Source organism: Pholcus phalangioides, unplaced genomic scaffold (genome assembly GCF_987345545.1).
Source record: "Pholcus phalangioides strain wild (caught in Gottingen) unplaced genomic scaffold, Ppha-v1.0 ptg000042l_1, whole genome shotgun sequence".
NCBI lineage: Eukaryota > Metazoa > Arthropoda > Arachnida > Araneae > Pholcidae > Pholcus > Pholcus phalangioides.
The window spans coordinates 32,774,099-32,790,557 of NW_028301628.1; the positions used below are offsets into that span (position 1 = coordinate 32,774,099).

General features: G+C 33.8%; 1 protein-coding gene across 1 annotated transcript in view; it reads left to right on the forward strand.

The window, feature by feature from the left end:
- Positions 1-16,459, forward strand: part of rg (A kinase anchor protein rugose) — a 152,755-nt gene that overhangs the window by 1,171 nt on the left and 135,125 nt on the right. The window contains exons 2-10 of the mRNA XM_089255286.1: positions 4,150-4,254; positions 4,790-4,916; positions 8,111-8,211; positions 8,499-8,594; positions 9,660-9,781; positions 10,052-10,178; positions 12,573-12,692; positions 13,531-13,677; positions 13,812-13,868. Of these exons, the coding sequence (XP_089111412.1) occupies positions 4,150-4,254; positions 4,790-4,916; positions 8,111-8,211; positions 8,499-8,594; positions 9,660-9,781; positions 10,052-10,178; positions 12,573-12,692; positions 13,531-13,677; positions 13,812-13,868 (1,002 nt within the window). The remainder of the gene's footprint in view (positions 1-4,149; positions 4,255-4,789; positions 4,917-8,110; positions 8,212-8,498; positions 8,595-9,659; positions 9,782-10,051; positions 10,179-12,572; positions 12,693-13,530; positions 13,678-13,811; positions 13,869-16,459) is intronic.

Genomic DNA, 16,459 nt, shown 5'->3' on the forward strand with positions numbered 1-16,459 from the left:
TTACATGCAGTGGCACCATAGTGGAAGGGCTGTTTGGGCCAGAGAACGGATCATCCACCCAGAGCCATAACTACATACTCTTCCAACCAGAACAAGCTTGCATTTCACCTCGCCCATGTAATTTTTAATAATTGGCTAAAGAAAGAACTTGGCACCAAGAACAGCCAGATTCATCTCCACCCTGTGGGGGGAGGGGGGTAGTCTGTTGAAAACCATGGTCTTGAGCAGTGGTTCTCAACCTTTTTTGCCTCGCTGAGCCCTTTTCAGTATATAATTTTTATATCAGAGCCCTGTTTGACTCGAGCCCTTTTTGTATATAATTTTTATGGCGGAACATTGTAGGCTTCTTTTTTTCATTTATCTATCAAATTTACTTATTTTATTTTCCTTGAGTCGCCGCGGAGCACCGGTTGAGAACCGTTGGTCTTGAGAGTTCAGTATCTGAATATTAAATGTTCCCTTGTCTTAAATAGAGTTTCAAACCACAGTATAACGTAATTTGTTGACAAGTTAAAGTCAAAATTCAAAATGTAATATAAACATTTTTACCCCTTTTATGTGACCCCTAAAATTTACCAGCTCGGTGAGGCTGCACCCCTTAGCACCTGCCTGAGTTCGGCCCTGCCAATAAATTTTATGAGGGGCTGAGCCCCTCAATAATTGATGAATACACAATGCAGTGCACCATCCCCTTTCCTGCATATGAACTTGAGTTCCACATATTGTTGGGGCACAATGGGCAACTTTCAACTCTCCTGAATATTTTTTGTTTTGGCATTTCTGGTTGTGATGTAACATCTAAGTTCATGCATTGTCCCAGGTATGAACAAATCCCAGGTTGCCATGGCGCCTAAGAAATTATTATTGATGCCTATAATTTTCTATATGTGGTTATTAAATTGGAATCTGAGGGCAGGGCCGTATTTAGAACATCGTGGGACCCCTGGTCCATGTGATTTTTTCTGAGGCCCTACCTGGAAAATTCCAACCAGATCTCATTTTTGTGTGGCCCCTTTTCTCTTGAGGTCTCCAGGCAGTGTCTTGAGATGGCGCTGTCTGAGGACCATACAAAGTTTTTGGAATTTATATCAGCATATCTATCGATAACTTGAAAAGCCAAAATGAATAGTTTTTGACCAGTTTTTGGGAGGAAAAATTGTTTGGGCACCTAGGTATTTTTTTGCAATTTGGGGAGCCCTGGTCTAATGCAGGGGTTCTTAACTAGCAGGGGTGTGCCCATGGTCCCCTTGCACATTAAAGCAGCTGTTCTCAACCGGTGCTCCTTGGTCACTCAAGGGGGAAAAAAACAACCTGTAAATTAAAATTTAAAAAAAAAAAGGGAACGAGCAAAAAACACCTATAAATTTTGAATAATGAAAATAAATTGGTAACTTATCAATAAAAAATTTGTCTACATGGCACCCCCATAAAAGTTACATACCAGAAAGGGCCCTACAAGTCAAAAAAGGTTGAGAACTGTTTCAGTTGGGCATAGATAATTTGAGTATCAAAGCTTTAAGGTTCCCAATAATTCACCATGCTGGAAGTGTTCGAAATTCCTTGTTTAAATCTGTTTCCAAGAATGAGTTTTGTTATTTTTCGTCTCATTTCCCCCAGGAATACAAGTTGGTTCAGTTTGCAGGGGAAGGGGTGTCTTGATTCTTACACTAGGGTATTTACTGAACTCAAAGCAGTCTTAATGTGTGGGCTGATCCGAGCACGGCCTATATAGAGTTTCATAACAGTGAGATCTGGTTTAAATTTTTTGAGAATAAACATTTTAATTGGTAGCCTGGAGGAGGGTGGGGGAACAAAACCCAGGTGCCAGGTTGTTATGGCAGCTAAAAAAATTGTTATTGGCATCTCTAAAATTTTCTTTGTGTAGTTATTAAATTCCAGGCTGACAGCAGCACAAAATGCTGGGATTTTATAGCAGCATATCTGCCAACATAAAAGAGGGTCACAAAATGCCAAAAGAAGCATTATTTTGGGTCTTTTTCTTCTATTAAAACTTGTTTTAGCTCCAAAAATTGTTTTCTGGTGTCTAGATTTTTTTGCTATTTGTTCAGCCCTGGCCTACTGTGTTCTTAGTTTGATCCTCTTTTGCATTACAAGTCAATTCTACAATTCTAAATGAAGCCAAAATAGTGTGGCCTGATAAGGTACCTGAGAAACCGGAACAAATCGCAGAATTTGTTATCAAAAACTGGAACAAAACACAGAATCCATTGATAAAACCGGGACATTTTCAAAACCCTCATTTGATGAACATTATAAGTGGGGATGCAAACTTGAAATGTAATATGAAAATATTATTACGCTACTTTTACATAAAAGTACAGAAAAAAGAGTGAAGCATCAGGATAGGGCTACGATTGTCAGCTGTCTGGTATACTCGTATAGGCCTATATGGGCGGGAAGGACATATATCATGAAAGGGGGGAGCGGGTGCATTACTTCATAAAGTAAATCTGGGCGGGGAATGAAGGGCTCTGGGTTCCCTGTTTCAACGACTATGCTTCTGCATGTTTAATTATTTGAAATGTATAGAAATCTAAATAATCATTGTAATGGTCATCATAGATTTTCAATAAGTTTGTTCATATCAACATCCCATAGCTGTCAAGTCTCCTGAATTTCTACTCCATCTTCTGGACTCTCAAAAAATTCTTATATCTCCCAAATTTTGACTGTAATTTTTAAAAAAATCCCTACTTTTAGACGAAAAAAATATTCCTAAACAATTTACTTGAAAAAACAACAGTTACTTTAATTTTAATCCATGAAATGACATCTGAAGCATATTGTAAATTGCCATTACATCAAATAAGAAACATTTCATTTTCTGGGGGGGGGGGGGGGGGGGGATTCACCAAACAACCAGCCTTCAGCCAGATAGTGATATTTTTGGTGCCATGATTTGGTGTAAGAGTATTTTAATGACAGGTAATTTAACCTACTGGGTGACAATGGTTGGTGACTTGGTGCTGATCGTGATGTCCTTCACGATGTACGTTTTTGCAAAGGGGAAAAGTCTGTATAACTTGCAAGGAAACAGTGGGGAACTAGCATACCAGCAATATCAGTCATGGATTTCAGAAAATTCTTAAATATCTCGACTCTAAGGACAGATGATTGAATTGGCTGATGTGAACCTTGTTTTTCCTTCTCCCAGCAATTTAGGATTTTTTCTGTTTTACCAAATGCATCCAAATAGCTCAAGCTTTGTTTTCTTTTGCTATTGATTAATATATTTGATTTATTAAAAATGGCAGATATTATGTCTTATTTTTCACATAGATTAGAGGAGTTGAATGGAAATACATAGAGATTGTGAAGTATTTTTGTAATCCTTTGATCATGGCTTTAAAATTCGAATAAATAATGTAAAAAATTGAAAAATTGCACAAGAAAACACTGTTATAATATATAGTTGTATACAGCATATATCTCCAATCTTTAAACTGGCGGAAAAATGTACAGGATACAGGAGGCCTATCTGTATTTTGTATTATGCTGATGCTGATGATAGTTAAATTAGAGCAATAAGAAAATGCTCAATTTTTATTATCATTATCGAATTTCGGACAAAATACATTTGCCTGATGGAAAACTTAATTTTTGATAAATTTTATTGTTATTTGCATATTTATTCAGTTATTAATAAACATTAATATTTGATTTTTAAATTATTCTGTGAATCTTATTGAACCTTGCTTTTCCTTGACATGCCGGGAATAGACCCGACTCCAATAGTCAAAAACCTGGTGTCTCCAATTGTTATGGCATGCCGGCTAATACAGTATTTAGGATCAATTTTTTGAGTAAAAACTATGCTTGGATCCTAAACTGTATGGCTGGCACATGAATAGTTTTTGATTTGTCAAGCTTTGAAATACACATATAAAGATATTCATTCATTGCCAGTTTCAGTTTTGGAATATAGGTAGAGCACCTGGATATACCATTTATGTAACTGATTCTGATTTTGGATGCGCGAAACGATGTATGACAGAGCCACTTCCGAAATAGAATTGTAGTAAATTACACATATATGTGGTGACGAGGACTGTGATAGTAACAAAAATATTTCACACATTTTTGTATAATATTTATCATAATGAATGTATCCTAATTTGCTCATTTCAGCTTATTGGAGGTGAATTTGACATGGAACTAAATTTTGTCATACAACAGCCCCAGAATGTGATTTACACTTTAGATTTATTGGATCACTGCCCGTCCACTCTGCAGGTTAGTTAGTTGATATGTTTTTGAGTGAAAATGTTATTATATCCCCATTGCAAATGGCTTATAATTTGGTTGGAAGCTGTTTGGTTAAAATTGGTTGAAAATGAGTTAAAAAAATGAATTTTTAAAAAATATATATGAATGCATGAAGTGTTAAATTTTTTTTAAAATTATGATTGTGTGAAAATGATAATCTTATTTTAAGATTAGATATTTTTTTTTTGTTTTTTTTATGACAGACTGCATATTAATTTTTTTCGGAGACTATATAGCAAGCTATATTTGTTGTACTATACTGTGCTTTATAATGTTGTCTTGCTTTCTTAAAAGCATTTAAATACTACTTCAGCATTTTCTGTGATATGTGTGTGATAGTGAATATGCAAGAAACATTGCACTCAAATTTCAGTATGAAATGGTTTTTGCCCTCTTCAAATCTTATGATTTTTTTTTGTGAAAAAGACCAAAAAACATATGAGTTATTGGTTGCACATTTATTTGTCAATATATCACTGTCGATTTACTTTTGAAACTTTAGGCAGAGGTGTGGAGCGTCTTTATTGCTATTCTCAAGAAGAGTCTTAGAAATCTTCAAGCATGTACCGATGTTGGTTTGATAAAACATATATTAACAAGACTGTGTCATGTAGAAGAAGTAGTTGCAGGTACTTTTTCTCATCTTATATAGCAAATGCTAAAATATGTTATTTTGTGACACATGTATTGTAATTCGAATACATTTTCAACATACTAACTGAAACCTGTGCTTACAAAATAATTTCAGTGATTACATTGTTTTTGTAATAACAAATTCAATTGTTTCCTGTTTTTGAACTGGAAAATATTTAACACTAGAAGAACCACAGCTGTCATTTAGACCGTTTTCAATCTTCTCAAACTTCGATTTTCAGGATGAACCAGATCATTTAGAATGCTGAAATTTAATGACTTTTCCTAAAAATGCTTAAATATTATGCTGTCCAACTATCATAAATTGGGGGAAAAAATCTGCCACAATATTTTTAGTTTTACTTAGAAAGACCATCATTGATCAGTTTGACCGGTAATGCTATAAGCACTTTTATAGCCACAAGCAGCCGAGCAGCAAATATTTTGTCGAATCGTGGGATCAAATTCCTTCTAATATGGATATCCTCACTTCGGCTAATTGAAAGCATCCTTAATGATTGACTAATTACAAAATAAATATACTAATATGGCCAAAAATATAGTAATGCTCATTGAATCTTATCTGAAAGCTAGTAGAAATATGAGCTTGAGATGATTGTTTCTCTTTATCAATAGTTGTTGAAATACTGAAGCAGAATAATACCATCTTGGTAGGTAATAATAATAAAAGATCAAAAAGAAATTTCACTTGCAATTTAACAAGGATCCATTTATATGGCCGCGTTTACATATAAAGACATTACATTTTATGTTTTCTGGGAAAGAAAAAGGAAAGTATTCTAATACATATTCAATGCATTGAAATATACATTCTCACAAAATGAGAAAAACATTCTGAAACCTTTGAGTTTTATGATAAAATGATGTATAATGTTGATCAGATGGCTCGAATGCATTCTGTGTTCATGTCATTCATTTGCCAGTGTGCGTTTCCCACAACATTTGACATGACCCCAAGAAATGCTTGGTCGATTGGTAGAAAAAATAAAAAAATAAAATGGGAAAAAGTTCATTTCTTTGTGGTTGATATTAACTAATGGCTTAGAAAATCGTATTTGTTTAGGAATCAGAATTTTGCTAACAACAAGCGTTACTGTACCAAGAAAAAAAGATGCTGATGTCAGGTCCCACTGTACAATAACAAAACAAGCGATAAATTTTCAAAACATAAAAAATTTGTGTGCGGAAAACGTGTTTCTAATGTAACAAATGTATTGAAAAGTGTAGAAAGTGTGATGTGCAAATACAATAGCAAACAATGTTTTGAATGTAAATATTTTTTTTATCAGTCATGCAATGAGGAACTTTGGGGTAGGTATACTCTTCAAACCAGAGCCAAAATATGACTTTCCTTCAGTTAATCAGTTATTAACTGACCATCAATTTTTTTTCGATTGAGTTGTGTTTATTGTTTTTCAAAATGGCCTTTAGAAAGAAAAGAAACACTAAAATTAACTTATTCAAGTAATTAATTATTTTAATTAATTAGGTGCCCTTACACGTACCTCAAATATCGACTTCAAAAGATAATTAATCACTATTAAAAACCTTTGAAATATAGGTACACGCATGTGTCCCTCTGAAGCGAAGAGGTAAAAAATAAAATTTATTTAGAAAACTCTGTTTTTATATTCTATTTCTTACCCACACTCATATCTATATTTGAACATAAAAAAAAAAAAACTTAGGAAAATCAATATTTTACAGTAAAAATCAACCTCTGGTCATTTTGACTGGTATCAGTCCTTCTATGTAGAACAAAATGTTGATCCTTCTAGTGTTAGTATTATTTAAGATTACTTGGCCCCAAAGTAGAATATGCGAAATCTGTGACATACATCACAGAACAATCAGTGTTACTGCGGAACAATCTGGAAAAATTTTAAGAAAAATGTCAAAAACACTATTATGGGAACTTGGACTATGCAGAACATTTCTAGTCAGCTGAGGGCTCATTGCAGAACATTCTGCTTTGGGATCACTTGGTATCATGGGATCAGGTTCACTCTTTTCTTCATTTATTGAGGAGGAAGGAGGGATACAAAGATTAAATTTGTTAAATACATTGCTTGGCCAAAGAGGTTAGCCAGATTGATCACTGTTTGAGGACCTTTGGTCTAAATACATATTTAAAGATCATTGCATTGATAAATAGACACTTGTTATTTCGCAAATTTGACCTTTTATTTACTTGTCAAGTGAAACATTTTGTCACGATTTCCATCCATATTCTCTGAGATGCATTTGTACTAGACTTGTTACCCTTGAGAAATAAATCACAGTGGACTCAAATTTTTTACCCCTCGCTGGGGTGTCCTGACCATGGAAAACACAATGACAAGAAATGTATAATGTGTATCTACAACAATGTCATCAGATTTGGGGGAGGGAGCTTGAGTGTTTTTTTACCTTGTTGTGGTGTTGGAAGGAAGGGGGGGGGGGTCGCAGGGTGCCACAGGGCTGCTGCTGGATATGCTTTGTAGCAGTGCTTGTGCTTTCCAGAGTGGAGTCATGCAAATGACTTAGTGTGTGTAAAGTGCTTCTGTTATTGTTTCTTGATAGAGTTTTTTTAATAACTATTGTTATGTATGTAGTTTTTGTACCATGTAAATGGACAATAAAGTTATCCTGACACCACTTAGTCCCTTAACTCGGGCAACAGCAAAAATTGGTATTTGTCAACACAGCCTGAGCTGTGTATGGTTCAAAAGTAAAAGGTATTTAACTAGTCATCTGGCTATGACTGAATAACACTTCTTGCCTATTTTCTGCATAATCCAGAAAACTAATTATTAATTACTCCAATTATTAAATTTGTTTTTGTTGATGATATTGAAAAACAGCAAATAACATGAAATCAGTTTCACTGCATTCATAAAAAAATTATTAAAAGAGTATATTGTATTAGCTTCAAACTTCCAAGAGAGGGGGGGGGGGAGAGAAATTAATTGGTCAGATGGCTGGTTAAGAAACAAGGTAGCCATTATTAAATTGGTGTAACCAAATATGTAAGAACAAAATACTTTATACTAAGTATTTGAATTTGTATAGCATGTTCAACAAAACATTTTATTATGTAATTTTAAATAAGCTGACATGATTTCCCATAGTTTGTATAGAAAGTGAGTTTCTTTAAAATTTTGTGCTGATTTTTGTTTCTGTGTTGCAGATCTGTTGATTGAAATTTTAGGAGTTTTAGCTAGTTACAGCATCACCGTAAGAGAGTTGAAGTTATTAGCAGGATGCATGAAAGCAGATAGTGGAAGATGGGTAAGTTAAAAACAGTTTTGCTTGTTTTTAATGCAAGATAAATGACTAAATGATGAATTTTGAAGAAATGACATTAATTTTAGACTATTAATTATAGGAAATGCTCAAAAGTTTTTTCCCCCATCAAATGATAACTTAGTGTCTTTGATTCAATTAGGCTATGCTAATTTTGTTATCTTATCAAACCCTTTTCTTTTTAAGCAAGAGAACAAGATGCAGCCGAAGCATTTTATAAAACATTATTAAATATCTATATGTGTCACATTTATGTATTGATGCTATTACAGCCTCGTCATTCTGTGAAGCTATTGTCAGTATTACGCCAGTTACCACAACGTCATGGTCCAGATACATTTTTCAGTTTTTCTGGTAAAAAAGGTGCTGTAAGTATCTGTACTGTTATTATAACTTTTGAAAATGATTTTAATAGGTTAGTTTTATACGAACAAATTAGTAAACATTTTTAAAGGTAAATTTTTTGTTTTCCTTTTAATTGGCATTTGTTTTGGAATATCTTCTGAATGTTTCTCCATTGACAGGCATTTTCAGAGGATCAACTTTTTATAATGCTGAAGCAATAAATAAATGAGTTTTTACTATTTGATTGCTCTGATGATGTTAGATTTCACTGACATAATTCATATGTAAAAAACAGCTGATTTTCATTTCTACCAAAGTTACTGCTGAATTGAGCCAAACCAGTGGATACCTCTTTTTGTCCTCAAATGGTCGCTATAACATCTTGCAAACTAAAAAAAGATGGACAGCATTCCTTTGTATTCTGCTCTGGCCACTCTTTAGGAGGTGTTCTTGTTTCTCAAAGCTTAGATCTAAGGCTAAGGCCTGTTTAGTTTTGAAGTCTGTTCTTTCGTATTGTAGAAATTAGGATTTTCAAATATTTCTGTGACTTTTCTGTACAACGTTCATCTGGAAAATAATTTACCTTATTTATTACTTTATTTATGATAATTTTTTAACATTCATAAATGATTAATAGATTATCCTGTCTTCATAATTTTTATTACTGAATATTTAATTCTTAGTTAATTTTATAAAAATTTCATGTTGAAATTTTATGGGTTTTTTCATCAATCAGTGGTTTTCTCTCTATTATTAAAACAACTTGCGTTTTATCAGTCATTATGTTTTGATTCAGTAGTAATTATTTTATTTCTTATATTTAGTTTGAGTGCTATGACTTCTCCAAATAATAACATTAAAAATTTTAAAAAAGCAAAAAAAAATTTAGCCTTTCCTAGAAAATAAAATGGGGTTGATTTAACAATAGAAATTTTGTGATAATCGGGAATTTAAAAAAGAAATATTTCCTCTTCAATGTGGAAAATAATATATATCAATAATATTCAATATTGTAAAATTTGTTACTTGCAGTCTGGTGTTACAAAAAAATTGCTGATACTTTAAAATGTGCTAATAATTATTTCTAGGCCATTGCTTTGCCACCTATGGCTCGTTGGCCATATCAAAGTGGATGGACATTCAGCACTTGGTTTCGTTTGGATCCTATAAATAGTGTGAATATTGAACGTGAGAAGCCATATTTATTTTGGTGAGTGTTGGCTATATTAATGAGTTTTTTCCCAACTCTGTTGTGTTTTATTTAAGGAATGGAAAAACGTGATATGCAATTTATATAAAATTTCAAATTGATAAATATTTTTTGGACTGTCTTTTTTTTGTCTGGCTAAATGGAATAGTCCAAAATAAAAATGATTATTATTGGCTTTATGAGTCATTATGCTTCCAAGTTACTATAAAATTAATTAGTATTTTTTTAAATTCTGAAACTTTTTAACAGTTGATGATTTGATAATTGCAGTTTTCGAACTTCTAAGGGAGTCGGATATTCAGCTCATTTTGTTGGGAATTGTTTGGTATTTACATCCATGAAAGTGAAAGGCAAAGGCTATCAACATTGTGTTAAATATGAGTTCCAACCAAGAAAGGTAACCTTCCTTTTCTCGAGTTTAAAATATTTATCTGTAAGTGCTTTGAGATGTGTTTCTTAATTATTCACAATGATCTAAAATTGTTTTTTGTGTGAAATCTCTGTTGTATAATTCTGAATATGTTTACCATGTATTTGGGGGAAGAGTCTGAATTTTGGACATTAATCTGAGTCAACTGGGCTGAACTGGCCAACTTTGGGCTTTGGCAGTAACATTATAAATATATATATTGTTTGTATATTGTATACATGTTTGTGTATGTACATATATTTATATTTGTATTTGTGTAATTAAAAAATTAATTAAAAAACAAAAACATAGCCCATAAAAATAGATTACGGTTGTCTTATGGATAGCTTTTTGATTTATCCCAGTATGTTTATTGTACATCTTTTTAAACATGCAAATTGAATTAGGCAACTGTTTGTTGTGTTATAATTGTTAGACAACCCTGTGTTGTAACAGTTCCATTATAAAAACCGGTACAATAGTCCCGAATTTTTCGTATTCATCTTGTGTTTTTTTCACCTGATATAATGACCTGCAAAGACCAATCAATCCACTACTACATCCAAATTCTAAGTATGGATAGCATTTGTCAGCTATTTCCCAAATTTTTTTCTGCACAAAAATAAGCAAAATTCAGGTTTTTCGTGCAATTTTGTGTTTGACCTTGACATTTGATATTTCAAGAATTAAGTACACTCACACTAGTACATGCATGTAATTAATTATTGAAATTTTATTGTTATTACCTATTATAGCCTCATGCATTTTCATTGCAACTCCTCCTGTTACAAGAAAATGAATACCCCCACCCCGTAATTTCACACAACATAATATGGACTATATATATATAGGTGTAGACTATATATAATGGTGTTATGTTAACATAACACCATTATATCATTTTCTACATTCACATATAATCATTTTCTAGATTTATCACAACTTCTGTATTCAAGCTATTCAAACTTTTTTTTTACTGTGCTTGTAAAAAGATCAAGCATTAATATTTAACACGTTTTTATTCCTTATTTAGCTCAAATATGGAATCGTTTTAAAATTAAATTTTGTACCATAGTTGTGTTATGAAGTCCCAACTATAGTCCATCGAATATTTCGAGTTATAAATCGCTCATGAACCGTAGTTGAGAAAAAAACATAAATTTGCAGAAGATGGAGACAAATTGCATATTTATTTTAATGCAACCACTTGTTCTTATAAAAAAATACAATTGGAATTAAAACATGGTCAGAAGTTTAGTTTCATGACGCGAAGACTAAAAACTAAGAATGGGTTTTTCGAAATTTTTTACCGCTAAGGGGGTCATAAGGGGGTTGTATAAAGAAATCATGTGAGCTGAAACCGCTGGAGCTATAAATATGAAATTTGTTCAGTATTTTTGTATTGTAATGTAGAAATTCACTGTGAGAAGGTATTTTTTCAAAATTCAAGCCTCTATGGGAGGTGTTCAAAGGTTATATTTATATGGAGCAAGTCATCACTAAGCCGAAATTACTGAAGTCATAATATGAAATTTAGGCTCAGTATTAAATTTTATAATGTAGATACCCCACCAAGACAGGATTTATGAATATTCATCCTCCCAAGGGAGTTATGAGGGTTTCAAATGTTATATGGGGGGAATCATCAGCGAGTAATTTTCAGATTACCAAATCCACACGAGCGAAGCCGCAGGTAACAGTAGTGGTCCATAAAAATGGTTGAACCATAGTTGAGAGCAAAATACAATTTTCTATTATTTTTCCTATAAATATTTTCATACACATGCAACTGTAAAAATGGTTAATAAACATGTAAGTACTAAATTACCTGTAACACAGAACATCAATAGTGCATAACAGCTTTTTGTAGTAACTTGTAGCCAAGAAAGTTTGCAGCTGACAAGATAATGTAAAAATATAACCCCCAACTAACAGCTGATTGGCAGGAAAATATTGGATAGAGGGTGTTCTAACCACATCTACATGTTACACTATCTATGCTCTTTGTTTTAGTGTTTAAATAATTCACTAGATGTTGTTAACATTTCAATTATCTATGTTATAGTGAGCAAGGATGTTTGGACCATAGTTGTGTGAAATCACAGTAATATAATTTTTTTTTGTTAATTTTTGAATTTTTGTTATAATGACTTCCCAAACGTAAGTTTTCAGTGGAACAATGGATGTTGTTACAACAAACATTGACTGTACTTTGACTTGTGTGTTGATTTATTAGACTATCCCTGCAGTCTTTGTACTCCAGGCTATCCCAACTCCCCATGTGTTTTTTTTTAGATAAAAATTCACATTATTTTTCTTGTGATGCTCATAATTAATTTTGTTTTTTACGTACATTCACTTATGTCTCATGATTTGTTTCAGTGGTATATGATTGCTATTGTTTATATTTATAACCGTTGGAGCAAGAGTGAAATCAAGTGTTTTGTCAATGGGCAATTGGCATCCACTACAGAAATGAGTTGGCTTGTTCACAGTTATGATGTGAGTATGAAATTGCCATGGTAAATGTAAAATTGAGAGAAAAATATAACAAATCAAAAGTTTAATAACTTTTTTTAATAACTTCAGGATGAATGCAAATCTCTTGAGAGCTGTACCTGACAAGCAGGTTGCCAGTTTACGATCCCCTGTAGTTAAGGAAATCTTGAGCCCAAGTCATAAATATTTTTGGGGCCCCTTTTCCAATTTCTGCAAAAGACACCTTTCAGTTGTAAAAAACTGAATTAAATGCCCTAGTAATGAAATGAAATATTGAAGTAAAAGAAATTGAACCTTCAAAATAAATAAACATTCCCAATGATTTAAGGGGTCCCTGTATGACTCAAGGCCTTGTTGGCTAACTGATTAAGATGACACTGCTTGCAGTACATCAACTCATATACATCAACTCATATACATAACTTTCTATAATGTTTATCATTGTTTGTTCCTGCTATAGCTATTCTGAAGGTGTTTGTTTTCAAATTCATATGTGAATGTATATAATTCATGCAATATGCATAATTATGTATAGCGACTTGCATGGTATTTTTCAACTAAGATGAGGAGACCAGGTGAGTCTGGTTGGAACATTTTTACGAAATACTGCTAAGGCTAATTTAGGTTTCACTTAAGATATTTTGTTTTGTTACTCAAAAAGTTTGTTAGATAATGGTTCATAAGTCAGAGACAGGGCGGCTGTATTCATGTTGCTCATGTACTAATTTAGAGTCGTGTTATTTATATTTATTTTATCCTGAAATAAGGCAAATAAAATTATGTAAAAGTCAGAATAAATTGTACAACATAGCTGATTTTTTTCTTCTTCAATTTATTGCAGCCTTTTGACAAGTGTTACATTGGAGCTGCTCCAGAGTTGGAAGAAGAGCATGTATTCTGTGGCCAAATGTCTGCTATGTATTTATTCAGTGAGGCTCTGAGTACACATCAAGTTTGTGCAATACATAGGTTAGGACCTGGCTATCAGGTGAGTAGTGGTTTTCTTAAATTAAATGTTATTGCCTAGGGGAAAAATATCATTTTGATAATTTGGACAATAATTCAAACACTTTTTCTATCAATCTTGCAAATAGCTATCATAAATAAATTTTCTCTTCTCAGAGCCAATTTAGATTTGAAGGAGAATCAAGTTCATCATTACCAGAAAACTTGAAAAGAGTGAGCGAGATTTTATTCTCAATTATTTTTTTAATTTTAGTTTCCTGTATTTGAACACATATATACAGTGAAATCCCTATATAATGATACTCAAGGGACAGAGAAACGTATAATTACAAAGTGGTTATCATTATAGATGGAATTATTAACACTATGAAAAGGGGATCAGGACGACAGAGTAATATCATTAAATAGGCTATCATTGTTTCAGAGGAACAATAACTTACATAGGATTTTCACTGTATATATGATACAAGTTGAAAAAAATTCAAGAACAAATACAGATTTCATGTTCGTTTCAATATGCATGTATGAAATTGGCTGTGAAATCGGACTTTGCTCAGGTTTCTCTTCTAGACATGCATAGGCATTTTTCATGATATCATGATGTGCTTTTGTAGGGAATCACCTTTTTTTTTCAAGTTGTAAGGTATGTGATTAACAAATTGAGCATATTTGTACATCAGAACCCAGCTAACCCGAACTAATTGGGACTACTACTAAACCACACATGCACCTTGTTCTAACAAAATTAGATTAGCCAGAAGTTTGTCTTACAAGGGTTCATCTTTTAAAATGTGCACTTTCAAGACTGTAATAGTAGTGAGTATCCCTACAAGTGTGATAAAAGTTGCAGACCAGATAATTCTGTTTAACAATGAAACTTGATAAAATAAAATGATTATCTTTCTTTTTCAGAAATTTCATAAATGCATTGAATGAGGACGATAATGCACATTGAATTGGTGGGAAGGGGGATGGGGCAGCCCAGCACCATGCACCTATCATCTTTCACCAGAAAAATTATGTTGTGGGGAAATTAAAGTAATTTTTTACCACCCAATGTTACATCTTTATTCTAACCAATGGTCCAAGGGGGGGGGGGAGGCATTAAAAAATATCAAACAGATGTAGGTTGCTTCAGTATCTCATGAGAAGGAATCCCTTTCCATTCTCCAAGAAGTGAAGAACATTTCAGTGAAAGATGTCATTTACTGGGCTACAGAAGCATGGGAAAATGTGCGAAGATAATCAAGAAACAACAAAAGAATCTGACAAAATACTCCAGTTTTTAAACGAACTTCCTGGTTGTAAGGAAGCAGAGGAAAAATATTTTGATAAAATGTCATCATTAGAATCCATCAGCCATCAAATTTTCAGGGATACAAAAATCGTCTCCGGAGATTGAACTGGCAATGACTCATTGTCAAGTGATGGGTTAGATTATGACTATTCCACCATTGAAAACTCATTCTGAAGCTGTGGTTGCTTTTGAAACTGTTCTTCAATACATGGAGCAGCATGATGATGCAACCCCTGTAGACATGTTTCTGAGACAATGACTATTAACTGCTTTGTCTGCTAGGTATACATTGATTCATCAAATGAATATGGAAGATTTTTTCAAGGCAACCATGTAATTCATCATTATGAGATATGATAATGTATTTATTGTCCACATATGAAATTTTACATGTCACAATTCAGAATTTCTGAGGATTTATTTTTTCTTTTGTTGATTTTTCAACTTTGGGGGGGGGGGGGGTCATTCAAGTACACTCATGTCCATAAATTAAAGATAATTCAGAATCACACGGAAATCGAAATCTAAAGTAAAAATTTCACCTGTAGAATTATCACACACATCTGCAAGAATGATATGAAAATTTCAGGAAGCCACCAGATGGATGCGGATAGTACGTCACAATGACGAGAGTGTAAGAGGGGTTGGGGGGGTATATAAGGAATGGTGGCAAAGAAGTAAAATTGTTCACAAGAGTTCTGTGAGGCGCTCAGTGCCATAAGCGAATAGTTATGACACAGAGGACGCATGTGGATGATTTTTTACGTGGTAGAATTATCGGCCGCCTGGAATGTGGGCGTACTCAGATGGAAGTATGCGAGGAACTTGGAATTGCCCAAAGTGCCATCTCTAGGCTTTGGCAACGATTCCAAGATAACGGAAATGTCAGTAGACGTTACACTACAGGTCGCCCCCGAGTTACAATGCCGAATGAAGACCGGTATTTGGCAGTAACTGCCAAAAGAAGCAGACGGAGCACAGCATCCGACCTGTCTCGTCAGCTATCTGCAGCCACGGGTACCACAGTTTCAAGGCAAACCGTGTACAGACGTTTGGGTCTATATGCTCGCAGGCCTGTCAGATGTGTTCCGCTCACGGCAACTCACTGTCGGCAGCGATTAGCCTGGAGTAGAGAACATGCAAGGCTTGTGTGATGTTTTCCGACGAGTCCAGGTTTAGCTTGCAATCTGATTCACGTCGGACTTTCATATGAAGAACGCCAGGTACTCGTTACCACCAAGACAACATCATTGAACGACACCGTTACGGTGGTACAGCATTGCTCGTTTGGGGTGGAATTATACTGGGTTCCAGAACAGATCTGCATGTTCAAACCGTAACCATGAAAGCCCAAATTTATCGGGACATCATTCTGGAACAACATGTACGTTTGTTTAGGGGTGCCATGGGCGCAGAATTTGTGTTTATGTATGACAACGCCGTCCTCACCGAGCAAACATCGTAAACGAATACCTTGAATTTGAGGATATAACTCGTATGGAATGGC